Genomic DNA, 19,347 nt, shown 5'->3' with positions numbered 1-19,347 from the left:
TTATGTTTACAGTCCCTTATGGCTGGAAAGCATAGTTATTATCTTGCAGAAATGAAGCACAACTAATAATCCTCTGAAACAGTGGGCCCAGAGTAGACTGGTTGGGAAATGAGACATCATAGGTCGAGGTTTATCAGCAACTCTTAAGCTCCCAAAGAATGACATACGGTTCTGCAGAAGGCAATGTGCTATTAAATCATGGAACATGTACCATCTGGTCAAACCCTCCACCTTCAAGAAACACAGGTTCTACCTGAAGACTTGTTTCCCTTGAAAATCTCTATGGATGAATATTAATTACAAGACCTTCTTCAGTAAGAAGCATTTCGCTGAGCCTTTCATAAATCCATTCTCGTCTTTTAATCCCTGTTCTATTTTTGCCCCTTAATCAGTCACGAACATGAGTAATTCACTCTTAGTTCATAAAACTGAAAATAATAATTGACTACTTAGCCTTCTTTCTTTAAAGTTTAAAATCTCTAATTTCCATAATAATGTGCATTTCTTTAATTATGCTCATCACCCTTTCTGAGTTTTCTCATTTCCCCTCATTTTTGGGCAAGTGTTTGTTTTTATCTCTTTGCATGCTATTAAAATTGGACATAATTATCTTAACAAAGGTAAAATGCATGAAAATATATTAAGAGGATACTCTCTAGTCTATACATTTCACAGGATTTTCAATACAAACATATATATCTCCTTTCTTTAATTACCATTTGAAGTCAGCTTTTAATGGGCTATCACCCTCAAGGGATTTCTGTCTAGCTAATCATCTCCCTCTTATGCCCCCCTACCCATCATCACCACCGTGGCATTCTAGGAACTTGCATTAAAGAACCTCTCCCAAAGCATCTTCTGTTAAACAGTTAAATTACATTATTTCAACAAACTCAACACCAAAGTGCTAACATTTTTCAAAATGTCATTTTCAAAGTACTCATCTGTTCAGTGAAAAATGGCATGTGAATCGTGGCTAGCAAGGCTAGACATCTATTTCCCAGATAAGGTGAATAATGTATTTTCATAGTTTTGTTTTAGCATAAGAGTCAAGATTTTGAAACATGTCTAATCATGAGTTTATTTATTTCCCTATTACAGCTAATTCAATTAATGAAGACATAATACAATATTAAATATTGAGTTTCCCTACAGAAATATTAGGAGCATACCACTGAGAACCTTCAAGAGGATGTTTGTACACATATGAAAATAGAACACCTTGAGATAGAATGCAATAATCCAGTTTTTCTTCTGAAGAGATGGCAACAGTAATATCAAGATCAGTGAACTACAAAAAAATTGCATTAGAAGGTTCTAGCAGTAGTAGCACTTATAACACGTGGGTTGAACAAAATTAATAGCTTTTAATTTATTATGTTGTTATAATTAAGGTGTATATTTTCAAATACTTTTCACGCAGATTCTTCTGATTTATAAAAAGTAATAGTAGAAACATTAATTTTGCTAGAAATTGGGAAAAGACTAGACATTTTCCTGATTAAAAAAAGAATGACTCTGGTTTAAAAAAAAAACCATGAATTTGCCATCACTGACTTGAAATATCAGCCTAAAGGTCTAGATGTGTCTATAATTAGATTTTGTACTAAGTTCCCTTTCATCAAACCTTTTTACTTAAAAGGAATTAGGTCAGACTTTTACAAAGGCAGTAAGAAAGAGTATCTGTGACAGATTTATTCAAATTCTCCATTGTTCTATTAAAATGTGCCCTTTGACCTTCCTATAGCTAGTGCTGAATAATAAAGAGTGGCCAAGCTTCCCGACTATTATTGGCAATAAGTCATACCTATTGAGATTCAAAATGGAGATAAAATATACTTCATTCACTCATTCATTCATTACTCAGGGCTTGCGCTAGGTACTAGGGTGGAGCTGGTGTCAGAATTTATAAGGCAAAAGTCCATGCTCCATATTTCCAGGCTGATACGAAGATAAGACATATACTAAGTAATTACTAATTGCTAAGTACTGGGAAAGAGAAAACAATACTCTGATAATTCAGAGAATGTATGTGAACAAATCTAGACCTTAATCCAGTGTATTTGTAAGTTAAAAATGTATCATTCGGGAGCTTCTAAGTGACATTAATAAACTGACATTTGAAAACAGGAGAATTTATTAATTCAGTGGTTAGGACATCTACCTCAAACTCAATTTCTCAATTCTAGCCTTGGTTTATTTCAGAATTCTGCTTTCCTTTCTGTCCAACATAATTATTTTTAAGGACAGAATGGGAAAATAAGTCTTGACTGGGATCAATTACATCAATTTCCTTTAAAGATTTAAAAAGATGCATAGTTTTCAAATATATTAATATATATGCTTTCTGATTATAAAAGTAAAACAAGCTTATTGTTACAAGTCCAGACAAAAAAGGAGGTGAAAACTAAATTTATAATGCTGCCATCCAGAGATTAAACTGTTAATTTTATCAGGTTAAATAGAAAATATAGGATATTCAATGAACATATACTATCTTATAATGAATATTCTACACTTAATTCAAGGAAAAATGTCTGTTAATCATGTACTCATGACTGTGTTCTTGTGAAATCTAACAGATGAATACTTGACATGCAGTATCACAAAAAACTTTTGAGTGTAATGCCATGAACAAGAAGAATTGTAAACTAAAACTGTTCCACCAGAATGTTGAATAGCTGTTAAATTTGAAACTACACCAGAATAAAAAAAAAATTTTCTGGCTCAGAATACTTGCCAAAATTGCTCAAAACTCTAATGAAGGAATGTTAGTATATTAAAAGGGTGAAGTATCCAAAAAAGATTCCTTTGGACAACTGGGATTTATAGACAAAAAAATAAACACTGAAAAGAGGGAATACTAGCAGGATGTACAGAGCAGAGGTTTCCAATCTTCCTTCTCAGCACCATTTGTATCTCAGTAATTTTTTAGTGTTGCCTCAAAGTCAAAGAAAATAGCTAACAATTCTGTTATTTACATGGTTCAGTTCAGTTCAGTTCAGTCGCTCAGTCGAGTCTGACTCTTTGCGACCCCATGAACCTCAGCACGCCAGGCCTCCCTGTCCATCTAGGCTCAAACAATTTAATAAATAAATAAATAAATATATATATGTCTTAATAATTTAGTGGCCATTAAAAAAATAATATCCACCTATTAAAAGAAATGGATTTTTATTTCATTTTTAAATAGCCACAGCTGGGTTGGTACAGTTTGGTAATGCTGGGTATATCTTATCCCACTGCCCTATTGTCACTACACTCACTCCTAAATAAATGGTTGTCTTTGAAAGATTTGATGCCTCTGATGTGCAAACTTCTGATCTTTTTATTACAGAGCATGTAAATCCAACTTGGGATATATAATATACATTAATTACATGCAGCCAAAAGGAATCATCCTCTTATGCAGGGAGTCTCATGGAACATCCATGCCACTGGGTAACAGGTCCCCATAGAGCCACTCTCAGACTCTCCAAATTCCTATCCATATAAGTGCTTGTTACATTAAATAAGCCTACAGTCTACCTTTATAACAAATATTCCCATAATTAAACATATAATCTAAAAAGTAGCTGAATATTACTTGCAAATGGAATAAAAAATCTGCATTTTAAACAATCTTTTGTTAAAGCAAAGAAGCAATAACAGAGCCCTCTTGGCTTATAAAATAATCTGTCAAAGTAATTCTAAAAAGATCCTGTGGCAAGCAGAATAATGTCCCCTCCTTCCCCTAAAAGATATTCATGTGTGAGATCCTAGAATCTGTGAATATGTTATACATGGCAAAAAAGGATTCAGGCTGCAGATGGAATTAAGGATACTAATCAGCTGACTTTAAAACTGGAAGATTATCTTGGATTATCCGAGTAAACCCAATGTAATCACAAGGAGCCTTAAAAGTGGAAGAAGGAGGCAGAATATGATGTTCAGAGGGAAGGAAGGAACCAATGATGAAGGAAGGAAGGATGTGTAAGGAAGAAACAGATGATGTAGTATGAGGACCTGACCTGCTATTGCTAGCTTTACAGACAGAGGAAGGGAGCCACAAGCCAAGGAATGTGGGGAGCCTCTAGAAGTTAGAGGAGGCAAGGAAACAAATTCTTCCCTAGAGTCTGCCCACATTTTGACTTTGGCCTAGTGAGATTCAAGCTTACTTCTAACTTACAGAAATGTAAGATGATAAATTTGTGTTGTTTTTTAAAGTCACTATATTTGGGGTATGGTTTTTCCAATAGTCATCATGGATGTGAGAGCTGGACCATAAAGAAGGCTGAAGGCCAAAGAATTGATGCTTTTGAACTATGGTGCTGGAGAAGACTCTTGAGAGTCCCTTGGACTGCAAGGAGATCAAACCAGTCAATCCTAAAGGAAATCAACCCTGAATATTTATTGGAAGGACTGATGCTGAAGCTGAAGTTCCAATACTTTGGCCAGCTGATGTGAAAAGTTGACTCACTGGAAAAGACCCTGATGCTAGGGGAAATTGAGGGCAAGAGGAGAAGGAGCGACAGAGGATGAGATGGTTGGATGGCATCACCGAATCAATGTACATGAGTTTGAGGAAACGCAGAGAGTTAGTGATGGACAGAGAAGCCTGGCATGCTGCTGTTCATGGGGTCGCAGAGTCAGACATGACTTAGTGACTGAACAACAACAACATTTGTGGTAACTTATTAATAGCAGCCATGGAAAGATTAATATAGATTCCCAAATGATACTAATAACAATCAAAAACAACTGCAGTTATAAATGTTTCAGGTCAACTGGATGAGCTAATAATATGTAAATTGCCAATATTGTATTCCTTGGCTAACCTCACCAAGAAAAAAAAGAGGACTCAAATAAATAAAATCAGAAATGAAAGAGATGTTATAATTGATATCAGAAACACGAAGGATAAGAGACTACTATGATACAATTATATGCCAACAAAATAGACAACCTAGAAGAAATGGGTAAATTCCCAGAAATACACAATCTACAAAGCCTGAATCATGATGAAATAGAAAATCTGAACAGATCAGTTGCTAGCAAAAAGGACTGGATCAATAATCAAAAACCTCAACAAACAAAAGTCCATGACCAAAAGCCTTCACTAATGAATTCTACCAAACTTTCAAAGGAGAACTAACACAATTCCTTTTCAAACTCTTCCAAAAAATAGAAGAGGGGGAAATTTCTAAATACATTTTAAAAGGCCAAAATCACCCTGATACCAAAACCAAACAAGGATGCCACAAAAAAGGAAAATTACAGACCAATATCCCTGCTGAATATAGATGAAAAAACCCTCAACAAAATATTAGTAAACCAAATTTAACAATAAATTAAAACAATCATAAACCATGGTCAAGTGGGATTTATTTGAAGAATCCAAGACTAGTTCAACATCTGCAAACCAGTTAATGTTAACCACCAGGTTAACAAAATGAGGAGTGAAAAACCATGTGGTCATCTCGAGACAGAGAGAAAATGCACTTGACAAAATTCAACATCCATTTATGATAAAAGCTCTTAACAAAGAGGGTATAGAGGGAATGTATCTCAACATAACAAAGGCTATACATGACAAGATCACAGTTAACATCATACTCAATGGTAAAAAGCTGAAAGTTTTTCCTCTAAGATCAGGAACAAGACAAGGATGCCCACTCTCCCCACTTTTATGGGCAAGGAAAAAAAAAGGCATCCAAACAGGGAAGGAAGAAGCAAAACTGACACCGTTTGCAGATGACATGATATTATACATAGAAAATCCTGAAGACGCCATCAAAAAACTGTTAGAACTAATAAATTTAGTAAAATTGTAGGCTACAAGATCAACACAAAACCTTGCATTTCTTTATACTAGTAATAAACTATCTGAAAGAGAAATGAGGAAAAAAATCCCATTTACAATTATAACAAAAGAATAAAATATCTAGGAGTAAGTTTAACCAAGGAGGTGAAAGGTCTGTATACCGAAAACTACATGACATTAATTAAAGAAATTGAAGAAGACACAATAAGTGGACAGATAGTCTGTGCTCATAGATTGGAAGAATAACTATTGATAAAACATCCATACTACCCAAAGCAATGTACACATTCAATGCAATAGCTATCAAACTTCCAATGGCATTTTTTACAGTCTAAATAGAAGAAATAATCCTAAAATTTGTCAGGAACCACAGAAGACCCTGGATAGCTAAAGCAATCTTGAAAAAAGGAACAAAGCTGGAGGCGTCACATGCCCTGATTTCAAACTGTATAACAAAGCTAGAGTAATTAAAATAGTATGGTACTGGCATAAAAATACAGACACAGATCAGTGGAACAAAACAGAGAGCCCAGAATAAAACCTGTACACTTACAGTCAATTAGTTTACAACAAAAAGGCCAGGAATATACAATGGGGAAGAACAGCCTCTTCAATAAATGATATTGGGAAAACGGTACAACCACATGCAAAAGAATGAAACTGGATCACTATCTTACACCATATGCAGAAATTAACACAAAATGAATCAGAGCCTTGAATCCATAAAACTTTGAAATCATAATTTGAATCCATAAGACCTGAAACCATAAAACTCCTAGAATATAAAAGAGACAGTAAGCTCCTTGACACAGGTCTTGGCAATAATTTTTTGATTCTGACACCAAAAGAACAACAGTGAAAATTAACAACTGAGACTACATCAAATTGAAAAGCTCCTGCAGAGCAAAGGAAGCTATCAACAAATGAAAAGGCAACCTACTGAATGGAAGAAAATAATTGCAAACCATTTATCTGATAAGGGGCTAATATCTAAAATATACCAATAATTCATACATTTCAGTACTAAAAAACAAACAATGCAATAAAAAATGGCAGAAGATCTGAATACTCATTTTTCCAAAGAAGACATACAGATGGCCAACAGACACGTAAAAGAAACGCAGTATCATTAATCATCAGAGAAACATGGATCAAAAATCACAATGAGATATCACTCCACACCTGTCAGAATGGCTATCACCAATAAGATAAGAAATAACAAGTGTTGGTAAGGATGCGGAGAAAGGTAAACCCTTGTGTACTGTTGGTGGGGATGCAAATTAGTGCAGCCACTATGGAAAACAGTACTTAGGTTCCTCAAAAAACTAAAATTAGAACTACCATTTGATCCAGCAATCTCATTTCTTATCTGAGGAACGGATATCATTAGCTCAAAAGGATATCCACACCCCCATGTTCACTGCAGCATTATTTACAGTAGCCAAGATATGGAAGCAACCTAATCCTAACAATGGGTAAATTGTGGAATATATATGCAATAGAATATTACTCAGGCATAAAGAACAAAATCTTGCCATCTGTGACATGTTTTGATCTTGAGGATATTATGCTAAGTGAAGTAAGTCAAGATACAGAAAGACAAATACTGTATGATCTCACTTACATGTAGAATTAAAAACAAACAAAAAAACAAAAACCATAAAAAACCAAGCTCATAGAAACAGAGAACAGATTGGTGGCTGCAAGAGGTCAGGGGTGGGAGAAATAGTGAACTTTTTTTTTTTTCTGTTTTTAGTTTATATAGATTGAATTAAAAGTTTTTAAAAGCCTAAATATAAAATAAACCTATAGTTGCTCATTCAAAGAATTTTACTGGTGTGTACTTGAAACATAGCTTTTTGCCTTTGTTCATTTTCCTTCCTGTTTAACAATGATGTAATGGCTATACAGAAGATAAAAATTTTTGTATTATGCTCTGATATGATTTTCCAAGCTATGTAAGCTTAGGCAAACTATTATACATTTCCATATGCAAAATACCAATGGGAATATTTTCAGTTGCTTCTTAGATGGGATTATGGTCTGACAGCTGGACAAGGGAGACCTTTCTTGTATATATAACAATTATGGAAAAAGCCCTACTGTCAGTGTATATATGCTTTTATAAACTGAAAATATTCATTCAAAATTCAAAACAGTCTGTGTTTACCTGTGGTTAAAGGCAGGTGTGTGATGCTGTTCAAACAGGTCAGGGTGAACCACGTGGATGACAGCGTAGCCCCAGAAAACAGGAGGAGCAGAATTAGTTTCAGCATACCCCTGATAAAGTCTGCAAACCTGAAAAGAAACAATGTATTAATCCTAGCTGGATTTTTAAAATACTCTTTACATGAATGACACACTTTGATTAAACAATAATATCTTGAAAAATTTCAATGCATTCTTTTAAAAGCAAGTTTTTATGTTTTTAAAAACTGATACATTTTATGTGTTTGTGTGTATGAGTATCTGTATGTGATAAGTGTTGCTCTGTGATTTTTTTTTTTCCTTTTACAAAACACATAAAATATGATCTCTGTTATGTATTTATTAATATAATTACAGGATAGATTCTTAGTTTTTAATTGCCACTTTTACTTTCTTTGTATATTTTTCTATAATTTCCAAACATCCTATAATGAGCACATAATGTCCTAGTCTTAGAAAATGGGCCAACATTGATAAAAACTTACAAAGACAGCTCTCCCAAAATTCAAAGTCACTTAGAGCCAAATATAAATCCTTACATCAGAGCCTTTGGGGTCCTTCCTATATGATATGGTTTCTGCCTCCACTTTCCCTTTGTCTTACTATTCTTCACTCGCACAGCCCTGCTTCTGTCTCTCCTACATACTAAGGTTGTTTCCCATAGCAGCCGTAGCTTCTGCCCCTGTCCGGGAATGCTGGCATCTCCAGACTGTCACGTGACTTACTCCTGCTTACTCCTTAGGTCATTCAGGTCTCCGTTCAGGAAGGCTCTCCATGCTCATGGCCCTCCCCACCCCATTCTCACACTCTTGAAATATCTCTTGCTTTTGCATTTATTGTTTTTCTTCCCTATCAGACTGTAAGGTTTGTAAGAGCAAGAACATACCTCTAGAATACTGAATTTATTCTACAAAATTTGTTCATAATGTTTCATAGCACTTTAAGTTCTCAAAAATCCTGCTTTGTCTTGAATTAACATGAAACTCCTGGTAGAGATACTTTCTATTTAGTCATGACCAAAAACCTGCCTATTTGCCAACCGTTCTTCCTCATCTGCTAATGAACCACTGATTGTATAAACACAATTGTCTGGCTCTGCCTGTACACAACTTACTCTGTCCTTCAGAATTGTTCCTATTGTAGAAAAACTGATCCCATCACAAATATAACATTTACCATGTTTTCTCTTTGTTTTTGTAAAATAGATTTTAATTTCTATTGTAATGATATGACTTGCAATACTCTTTCATTTTGCACTTATTTGACATGACGTGGTTAATCACGTTTGTAAAGTGTTATCTAGACTAAAACGACTGCCTGTGAGAGCTGATGCCATCTTTTGGTGGGAAAAATGGATGCACCTTTGCCCAGTGACTTTGGTTAGTTCTCTACTATGAAAGTTGACAAAAAGAAAATTCTTATGTACTCTGAAAAATGTTTCACAGCTTGATGGAAATGCTCCTCAAGAAAATCCAAAAGCTTTGTTTTAATTCTATGTTCATTACTCTTTTGGTTTATATTAAGTGATGTGGCATGAACTTACTGGTGAGATAGGCAGATGGCTGGTATGAGAGAATAAAACAGTTTTCTGGTACAACCAGTTGAGTGAAGTTGAACAGTTAGTAAGTTTTTCAGGGCCTGATCACATAAGACTAAATTGACCACTCTGGTCCACCAATTTTGGAGACCTAGTCCTTTCAAATGGGCCAATACTATCAAAGTGTACTGTTAAGACCAAAGTAGTACATTTAGTAGTAACCTTGAGTAGTGTGTGAAAATGAAAGTGTTAGTCACTCAGTTGTGTCTGACTCCTTGCAATGCCATGGACTGTAGCCTGTCAGGCTCCTCTGTCCACGGAATTCTCCAGGTAAGAATACTGGAGTAGGTTGCTAGTCCCTTCTCCAGGAGGATCTTCCCTACGCAGGGATTGAACCTGGGCCTTCTGCATTGCAGGCATACTCTTTACCAACTGAACCGCCAAGGAAGCCCAACCTTTAGTAACATAATCACACGCATGAACAAACAACCAACCACCTAAAGTACTCACGTCTATAAGGAGATTCCATTCTAGGGACCCCAAAAAGGCTGTTTTGAATATAATTTAAAAACTTATTTTAGGCTTAGAAGATATTACAATTGACTTTGGATTCCAGAGTAAGGGTTGTACTTTTTAAAACTTCCATTTCAACAATTTAAAAACAGAAATGTCCTCATTCTAATTTTTCCCTCTAGTTCTATTTCCATAAAGTTAAAATTAAGGGTTTGTAGAAAAAATACAGAGAAAGGCCCAAATAAGATGTCATTTCTGATACATAATGTGTCCCTCTTTGACTGATGTGATGCTCAGAAAAAGATTTGGTAAATGATGACTCAGTATCATTGGTTTGGAGATTAATTAGAAAAATTAGATAGGATTCTTATCAAAAGTGATAGTATCAGTGCAGTGATTTCATACAAATAGCTGTGCTCATATTTTTCTTTAGCTTTTTGATTTTATTATATTTCCTAATTTATAAAAACCTCAGAAAAAGTGATTTAGAAATAAGTGTCAATTTATTCTTTTATCAGCCCAGAAACACTATGCAAACTATAAGGTCTAGTTATAATATTATCCTGTGTCAATTATGTTTAAGTATTTAGACAGGTGCTTCACATATCTTACTTGATCTCCCCAAATATGTAGCTATATTCTTCCCTTCCTGGTAAAGTTGATTACCCAATTTTGTTTTTGTTTAAATAGGATAAAATGATTTGGAAAGTGAATGAATATTATCTCACTGGAAACACCAAGAGTAGTTTTATAGGTAGCCACCTACATGAGTGACATTTTCATTCTTTTCTTTTTTTTAGAATAAATGAGATTTTCCCTTATTCTGACTCATTCTAAAAATGTGTTGTCATATTGGGTTAAGAATTAAAGAGAGTTTGATGAAACTCAAAGTCTTTATGGGCATTTTTCATCAAAATGGGATAACCATAGGGTCATACCTGTCAAAAAAGACCAGAAATAAATATTTGCTAATCAGGATACTGACTTTTCATGGAAAGTTCTAGATATGCTCTTATGAATGATTCCCTTCAATTCTTTTCTACTCCCGGTAACTATCAATCTGCCTTTATTATTGTATCATCTTTCCTTGAGTCCAATTTGTAGATGCTGTTCTTTAAAAATATGGAGAGAGGAAGCTTAATACACTGGAAACACATCTCTAGTCTCCAAGAACATTTTACAGTGGACTCCTGAGAAGGTTTCTTGTAGCAGCAAATTCTACCTACTGTGTGTGGATTTTCTTATAGCCTGAACAAGTGTCCTTTTTTTGACTTTTGCCTGTTTTACTTTTCCTTAAATGTTAATGGTTATCTAGGGTAGCTGAGTTTCCCTTTGGGCTCTTTTTTTGATTGTGCTTACTCACATGTTTACCGTAAAATATTCTCACCTTGCCATAGCTATTCCAACAACACAGCCTCCAACAATGGACCAAAATCCAATCCAGCCAGCATCTACCTGTTAAGAAAGTGGCAGACACATTTAATACAAGATTATCATGTTGCAGTTTAGAAGGCATGGAAAAAATTGTCTTTAATCAGTATGTTAATAGCTAAATGGCATAAAATTTAGGAAATACTATTTAAGAAAATGAATCAGATGAAAGGATTCATGTGTGACTAGTTAATACAAACTTATCTAAATAAATACCAGGAAAGTACTAGGCAATAATTAAGTGCTAAAATGTCCGGTACAAGTCAAAAGAGAATGTATTAAGAGAACACAGATGAGTGGGGGGAGAAGAGGGTTGCGGGTGGGAGAGAGAGAGAAAACAGGTTGAGTACCTGAGGAGACAAAGAATTTGAGCTCGACTTCAAATGGACAGCTCGTTCTACTCCTGGAGAAAACATTTCCAGCCCTGTCATTTACTAGCTTTGTGACTCTGCAAATTAGGTCTTCCTGCCTATAACATGGACGTGAGATAATTTCCACACAAACCTTAGATCAGCAGTCAACATACAGGAAGTGCTCAATAGAGGTTAGAGCTGTGGCTGTTACCTGATGATGTTTCTCCATCATCTAATGTCTCGTCTCTTCCCTACCTTCATGGACAAACTTGCTCAGAGCAATCTACAAACGCTGCCTACGTTTCCTCATCACTCATCCTCAGTTCAAGAGTAGCTTTAACTCTTACTATGACTTGGCTTCTGTTGCAACACGCACCCCATGTCTCAGTTTTCTCATTAGTAGGATGGGGATTCGGGATAGTGAGGGTTTTTCTGAGAGTTAAATAAGTTAATCAATGCAAACTGCCCAATACCTGTTAGTTGACAATACTTGACATTTCATGTGTTCTGAACAATACTGGTGCATTTTGTCTTTTCTCTTTCCCCATCACGGGCATCACAATTGCTTATTTTCTTATTTTGTACTTCTGGACTCCTGTAGTAGCAATCTTTTTGCCCACTATTTCCAGAATAATTATTTCAATCATTCCACTTCCCTGCTCAGAAACAGTTATTGGCTTTCTTTGTGGTTATAGGACAAAGTTCAAACTTGCCCTGGCACTTGGGAGCTACCCAAACTAAATTCTATCTCTTATTAGTTTTCTAGTCATATTTTTCATTACAGAAGTGATAGAACTGGTCAGCTGTCCACCAAAATATATTATATCTTATCCTACCAGGGCATTTAGCTAGTTTACATGTTCTAGCCCATATTCAGCCACATGGGACCACATGACTAAGTTCTCATTAATGGAAGTGGAAAAAAGTGAGGTGTGCCATCTCTAGGCTAGAACCTAGAAGGCAACTGTATGCCTCCGCCAATGCTTTCTTTCCCTCTCTGCCAGCTGGAATATGGATAGTCAGCCATCTTCACCCATGCATATAATGACAAGGCCCTAGGAGACAGAAGAGCTTCAAAGAGGAAGCAACCTAGGTGTCTAAATCAGTGTAAGCAAGAGAGCAATCCAAACTGTGGACAACTGTTCTGGATTATTAGGCAAACTATCCTAGATACCTGTGTGAATGAGAAACTAATGTCTTCTTCAGTCTCAGAATTTTGGCATTCTTAGCCTACTCTTAGTATTACAATCAGATCAGATCAGATCAGTCGCTCAGTCGTGTCCGACTCTTTGCAACCCCATGAAAGGCAGCACGCCAGGCCTCCCTGTCCATCACCACTCCCGGAGTTTACTGAGACTCATGTCCATCGAGTCAGTGATGCCATCCAGCCATCTCATCCTCTGTCGTCCCCTTCTCCTCTTGCCACCAATCCCTCCCAGCATCAGTCTTTTCCAGTGAGTCAACTCTTTACATGAGGTGGCCAAAGTACTGGAGTTTCAGCTTTATTTAGCATCATTCCTTCCAAAGAAATCCCAGGGCTGATCTCCTTCAGAATGGACTGGTTGGATCTCCTTGCAGTCCAAGGGACTCTCAAGAGTCTTTTCCGACACCACAGTTCAAAAGCATCAATTCTTCGGCGCTCAGCCTTCTTCACAGTCCAACTCTCACATCCATACATGACCACAGGAAAAACCATACCCTTGACTAGACGGACCTTTGTTGGCAAAGTAATGTCTCTGCTTTTGAATATGCTATCTAGGTTGGTCATAATTTTCCTTCCAAGGAGTAAGCGTTTTTTAATTTCATGGCTGCAGTCACCATCTGCAGTGATTTTGGACCCCAGAAAAATAAAGTCTGACACTGTTTCCACTGTATTACAAATTCCAAAGTATTACAATAACTTTACACAAATCTTTCTCTACCAGTGTCTGGTGCCAGAAACAAAGATAAATGTTCTCTGGAGAAAAATAACACCAGAAATTTAAATCATCTCTACAGTTTTTCTTTCACACTACTGGCATGTGGGGCAAGAGAATTCTCTGTTCTTCAGAACTGCCCCTCTTCTTGCATTTAGCATTTATTAACACTATGGACTGAGGCCTATTATACTATAAAGTCCCTATAAACATTCTCATCTATCCTGTAGGTCACTGGGGTCCTGCATCAGGTGAAGAACACTGTGTATCTGACTATACTAACCCTGGTCCTTTCAGGCCATTTTCTGCTTTCTCTATTCATGATATTTGCTTTAGTTAATAATATTCTCCCCAATAATTAATTTTTTTCTTTGCTTGAATTTAATTAATTAATTTGGGAGTATCCAAATTAATTGGAGGGTGTCTATGTGTCTACCAACCCAGAAGATCTGTTCTTATTTAATTTTAAATTTCATTTTATTTAATACCTGGTATGACTCATAGTGTCTGTATCTCTTAAGAGTTTGTACAGAGAGACACTTGGAAGGGATTCTCAGGCTTTGTAACATGAATCGTAAGATCTACAAAATCAGCATCATCTGAATGGGTGCTACACTTTTTCTTCCTGAAGTTGAGTATGCTTGGAATATCTGCCATCCAGAAAAACAGGAAATTAAAAGGTTTTCTCCTTATCGTAAAGATACACTAGGTAATTTGGGTTAATTTTCTGGTTGCAAAGCAGAAAATCTGGAGTGGGAAATATGTTTGAAGGCAGTAGAGAGTCAAGAAAGTAATTCATAATTCTGGAATCATAAGATGAGAAGGAAGCCTGGGTATTTGGGGGCACTTTTTCCTTAGGAGTGTGTCTACTGATTTCAGAAAAGGTAGCTAAGGGGCTGTAAAACTACTGACAGCCTCATGAATCTAGGAAGAAAAAAAATACGAGTTTGAGGCCTGCTCTTAGGTGGCTGGCCTTGTAGAAAACTCCAGGCTTTAGCCAGGGACTATACCTAAGAGCGACTTCACTTTCACTTTTCACTTTCCTGCACTGGAGAAGGAAATGGCAATCCACTCCAGTGTTCTTGCCTGGAGAATCCCTGGGACGGGGAAGCCTGGTGGGCTGCCATCTATGGGGTCGCACAGAGTCGGACACGACTGAAGCGACTTAGCAGCAGCAGCATACCTAAGAGCAGGCTTCCCTGGTGGCTTAGTTGGTAAAGAATCTGCCTGCAATGCAGGAGACCAGCGTTCAATTCCTGGGTCAGGAAGATCCCCTGGAGAAGGAAATGGCAACCCACTCCAAAATTCCTGCCTGGGAAATCTCATGGACGGAAGGAGCCTGGCAGGCTACAATCCATGCGGTCGCAAGAGTCAAATACGACTTGGCAACTAAACCACTACCATGCCTAAGAGTGGTATAAATGAGAAATGGAACTTTAAAAAAAAAGAAGAAGAAATGGAACCATATTCTGAGGGACTAAAACCTAGTTTTAAATGATCTCAATTCTTAAAACTGGATTAAGTGATCCTTAGACTCCTAAAAAAAAACATAAGTACTTTCTAGAGGAAAAGAACACCATTTCAAGCTTAAGTTATCACTACAACTTTTCATATACTATGTTGAGCACTCAGTCAAAAATAACTGAACGCATAAGAAAACATGAATGAATATCACAAATATAAAGAGACCCACAAGGGATCTAGATAAAGGGATTAGGAAATATAGATTTCAAATAACTATTTTTAATAGTTTCAAAAACAATAAAAGACAAGATCAAGCATTTCTACAGAAATTTGGAAACTATGAAAAAGCATTGAATAAAAATTTTATAACTTAAGAACATAATAGTTGAAAGTAACTCATAGATGAGTTTAACAGCATATTAGAGCAGAAAACTGAAATTATAAGTTGGAAGAAAAGCTAGGTAAAATATTCAGTTTGAACAGAGAAAGGCAAAGGATAGAAAATTCAGAACACAGAGTAAAAGACATAGGAAAGAAGTGTGAAAGTAGAACACATATGGTTAGAATTACTGAAGGAAAAAGTAATAGAGAAAATGAAACATAAGCTTTGAAGGGACATTGGCTAAGAATTTTCTGAAACTGATGAGACATTAAGCCATAGATTCAAGAAGTCCTACAAACCTTGAGCAGAATAAATGTGTTTCATTTTGAATTGTTTTTTTCAGTTCAGTTCAATTCAGTTGCTCAGTTGTGTCCGACTCTGTGACCCCATGAACCGCAGCATGCCAGGCCTCCCTGTCCATCACCAACTCCCAGAGTCCACCCAAACCCATGTCCATTGAGTTGGTGATGCCATCCAACCATCTCATCCTCTGTCGTCCCCTTCTCCTCTTGCCCTCAATCTTTCCCAGCATCAGGGTTTTTTCCAAAGAGTCAGCTCTTTGCATTGGGTGGTCAAAGTATTGGAGTTTCAGCTTCAACATCAGTCCTTCCAATGAATACCCAGGACTGATCTCCTTATTACCTATTCTTATTTTTTAAATTGAAGCATACTTGATTTATAGTATTATATGAGTTTCAGGTGATTCAGTATTTTTACGGATTATATTCCACTAAAAGTTATTGCAAAATAATGGCTCTAATTCCCTGTGCTATAAAATATATCCTGTTGATTACCTATTTTATACATAGTAGTTTGTATTTCTTAGTCCCATACCCCTAATTTGTTTCTCCCCATTTTCTTCTTCCTTTTGGTAACCATCAGTTTGTTTTCTAGGAGAAGGCGATGGCACCCCACTCCAGTACTCTTGCCTGGAAAACCCCATGGATGGAGGAGCCTGGTAGGCTGCAGTCTATGGGGTCGCTGAGGGTAGGACCCAACTGAGCGACTTCACTTTCACTTTTCATTTTCATCCATTGGAGAAGGAAATGGCAGCCCACTCCAGTGTTCTTGCCTGGAGAATCCCAGGGATGGGGGAGCCTGGTGGGCTGCCGTCTATGGGGTTGCACAGAGTCGGACACGACTGAAGTGACTTAGCAGCAGCAGCAGCAGTTTGTTTTCTATATGTGAGTCTGTTGCTGTTTTGCATATACATTCATTTGTAATATTTTTTTGATTCTGCATGTAAGTGATATATATGACTTACTTCACCAAGCATAATATTCTCTAGGTATATCCATGCTGTTGCAAATGGCAGAATTAATTCTCTTTTATGGCTGAGTAATACTCCATTGTGGGCCTCCCAGCTGGCTCAGTGGTAAAGAATCTGCCTGCAAAGCAGGAGCTGCAGAAGATGCGGATTTGATCCCTGGATCTGGAAGATCCTCTGGAGGAGGCAACAGCAACCCATTCCAGTATTCTTGCCAGGATAATCCCATGGACAGAGGAGCCTGGTAGGCTACTGTCTATGGGGTCGCAAAGACTGAGCAACATGACTCAGCAACTAAGCATACACACACAGTTGAGGCTTAGATGGAATCAAAGGGTTCTGAGGACCTTGGACAGTCCTGGTAGAGTTAAAAGTTCTAATTTATAATAGATGTTAATAAGTGAAATGTACATTCTGTACCCTCTAGGATAACCACTAAATAATAAGAGACTAAAACTACCAAGCTAATAAAAGGGGAAAACAGAGTAGTAAAAAATACTTAATCCAGGAGAAAGAAGAGAAAAAGGATAGACTAGATTGGAAAAAAAAGAAAACCAATAATAAGGTGGTAGATCTAGACTCAAATCTACCAATAATTGCATTAACTGCAAATGGACTAAATATTCCAATTAAAACACAAAGATTATCAGACGGAAATGAAGGGAAAACAGTATCACAAGAAAACTAGATGGCTTTATCAGTGAAATCTACCAAATATTTACGGAAAAATATAATCCTCACACCATCAAACTTACATAAACTCTTTCAATAACAGAAAAAGAGGAAACATTTCAGAAGTTCTTTTCTGAGACTAGCGAAATCTTGATACTAAAATTGAAATGGTAGGACAAGATAAAAAAAATTATAGACTAATCTCATTCAGGAACATAAATGCAAAAAATCCTAAACAAAATGCAAGCAAACTGAATTCAGTGATATATAAAAACTATAATAACTCACTGACAAAATGGATTTAGTACAGAAATGCAAGGTAGTTCAACATTTTATAATCAACAAATGCAATTCACCATATCTGCAGATTAAAAGAGAAAGACCAGATGATTATCTCAGTGCTGAATTTTATTAAATGTATTTTTCTCCATCTAATTATCATTAGTTACAACTGATATGAGATGTATGCAGAGAGGTAAAAATATCTATGGATAAATAAATAAGTGAATTTAATAAGGTTGCTGGATATAAGATGAGCTATACTTCAATCATTTTCAAAAACCAGCTATATTTCTACATGCCAGCCAACAAAAAGTAAGATTTTTAAAGTTACCAATTATAATAGCTTCAGAAAACATCAAATACCTGGTAATACATCTAACAAATATATAGAAGGTGTTTTTGAGAAAAGAGATTCAGAGAGACATTAGGTAAGTAGATGAGAGATATAATGATCATGATTTTGAAGACTTACTATTACAAAAAAGTTAATTCTCCAACTGACCTAGAGATTCATAAAATTCTAATCAAAATCTCAAAGAGTATTTATTCTACTACACACTAAAACTTATTATAAAACTAAAATACTTGAGACAATTTGGTATTGGCAAAGAGACAGATAAATAGACTAGAAGAAAAAATAATTTAGAAACATCCATGCACATAAGAGCATTTCATTATGACAAAGATGACACTGGAGAGTAATGGGGAAAGAACGATCTTCTCAAAAATTGGTGTTAGGTTAATGAAGAACTATCTGGGATAAAAGAAATTTAATCCCTACCTTTTAACAAGCACACAATTCAATTCTAGGTTTAAATGTGACCGGAATAACAATAAAGTTTCCAGAACAGCACTGTTCCACAGAACTTTCTATGATGATGGAAATATTCTATGTCAACACTGTCCGATACGGTACCTGTAAGTTGCATGTGGCCACGAGCACCTGAAAAGTGGTTGGTGCTATTGAGGAAGTTAATTTTTCATTTTAATTTTATTTCAACTAGTTTAAACTATTCACATTAAATAGCCACATGTAACTAGTGGCTACTGTACTGGATAAGAGAGTTCTGCACAATAATATATGGGTTGGTGCTATTGAGAAAGTTAATTTTTCATTTTAATTTTATTTCAAATAGTTTCAGTTCAGTTCAGTCGCTCAGTCATGTCCGACTCTTTGCGACCCCATGAACCGCAGCATGCCAGGCCTCCCTGTCCATCACCAACTCCCAGAGTCCATCCAAACCCATGTCCATTGAGTCGGTGATGCCACCCAACCATCTCATCTTCTGTCGCCCCCTTCTCCTCCTGCCCTCAATCTTTCCCAGCATCAGGGTCTTTTCAAATGAGTCAGCTCTTCGCATCAGGTGGCCAAAGTATTGGAGTTTCAGCTTCAACATCAGTCCTACCAATGAACACCCTGGACTGATCTCCTGTAGTATGGACTGGTTGGATCTTGCAGTCCAAAGGACTCTGAAGAGTCTTCTCCAACACCACAGTTCAAAAGCATCAATTCTTCCGT

General features: G+C 36.4%; 1 protein-coding gene across 1 annotated transcript in view; it reads right to left on the bottom strand.

The window, feature by feature from the left end:
• The window catches only part of SLC49A4 (solute carrier family 49 member 4), a 102,841-nt gene that overhangs the window by 30,821 nt on the left and 52,673 nt on the right, over positions 1-19,347 (bottom strand). The window contains exons 6-7 of the mRNA XM_019956572.2: positions 11,449-11,516; positions 7,974-8,101 (exon numbers count right to left, since the gene is read on the bottom strand). Of these exons, the coding sequence (XP_019812131.2) occupies positions 7,974-8,101; positions 11,449-11,516 (196 nt within the window). The remainder of the gene's footprint in view (positions 1-7,973; positions 8,102-11,448; positions 11,517-19,347) is intronic.

The sequence above is a fragment of the Bos indicus genome, chromosome 1, assembly GCF_029378745.1.
Source record: "Bos indicus isolate NIAB-ARS_2022 breed Sahiwal x Tharparkar chromosome 1, NIAB-ARS_B.indTharparkar_mat_pri_1.0, whole genome shotgun sequence".
Lineage (NCBI taxonomy): Eukaryota > Metazoa > Chordata > Mammalia > Artiodactyla > Bovidae > Bos > Bos indicus.
Note: the sequence above shows the minus strand (reverse complement) of the source record. Positions and strands in the feature narration are given on the sequence as shown.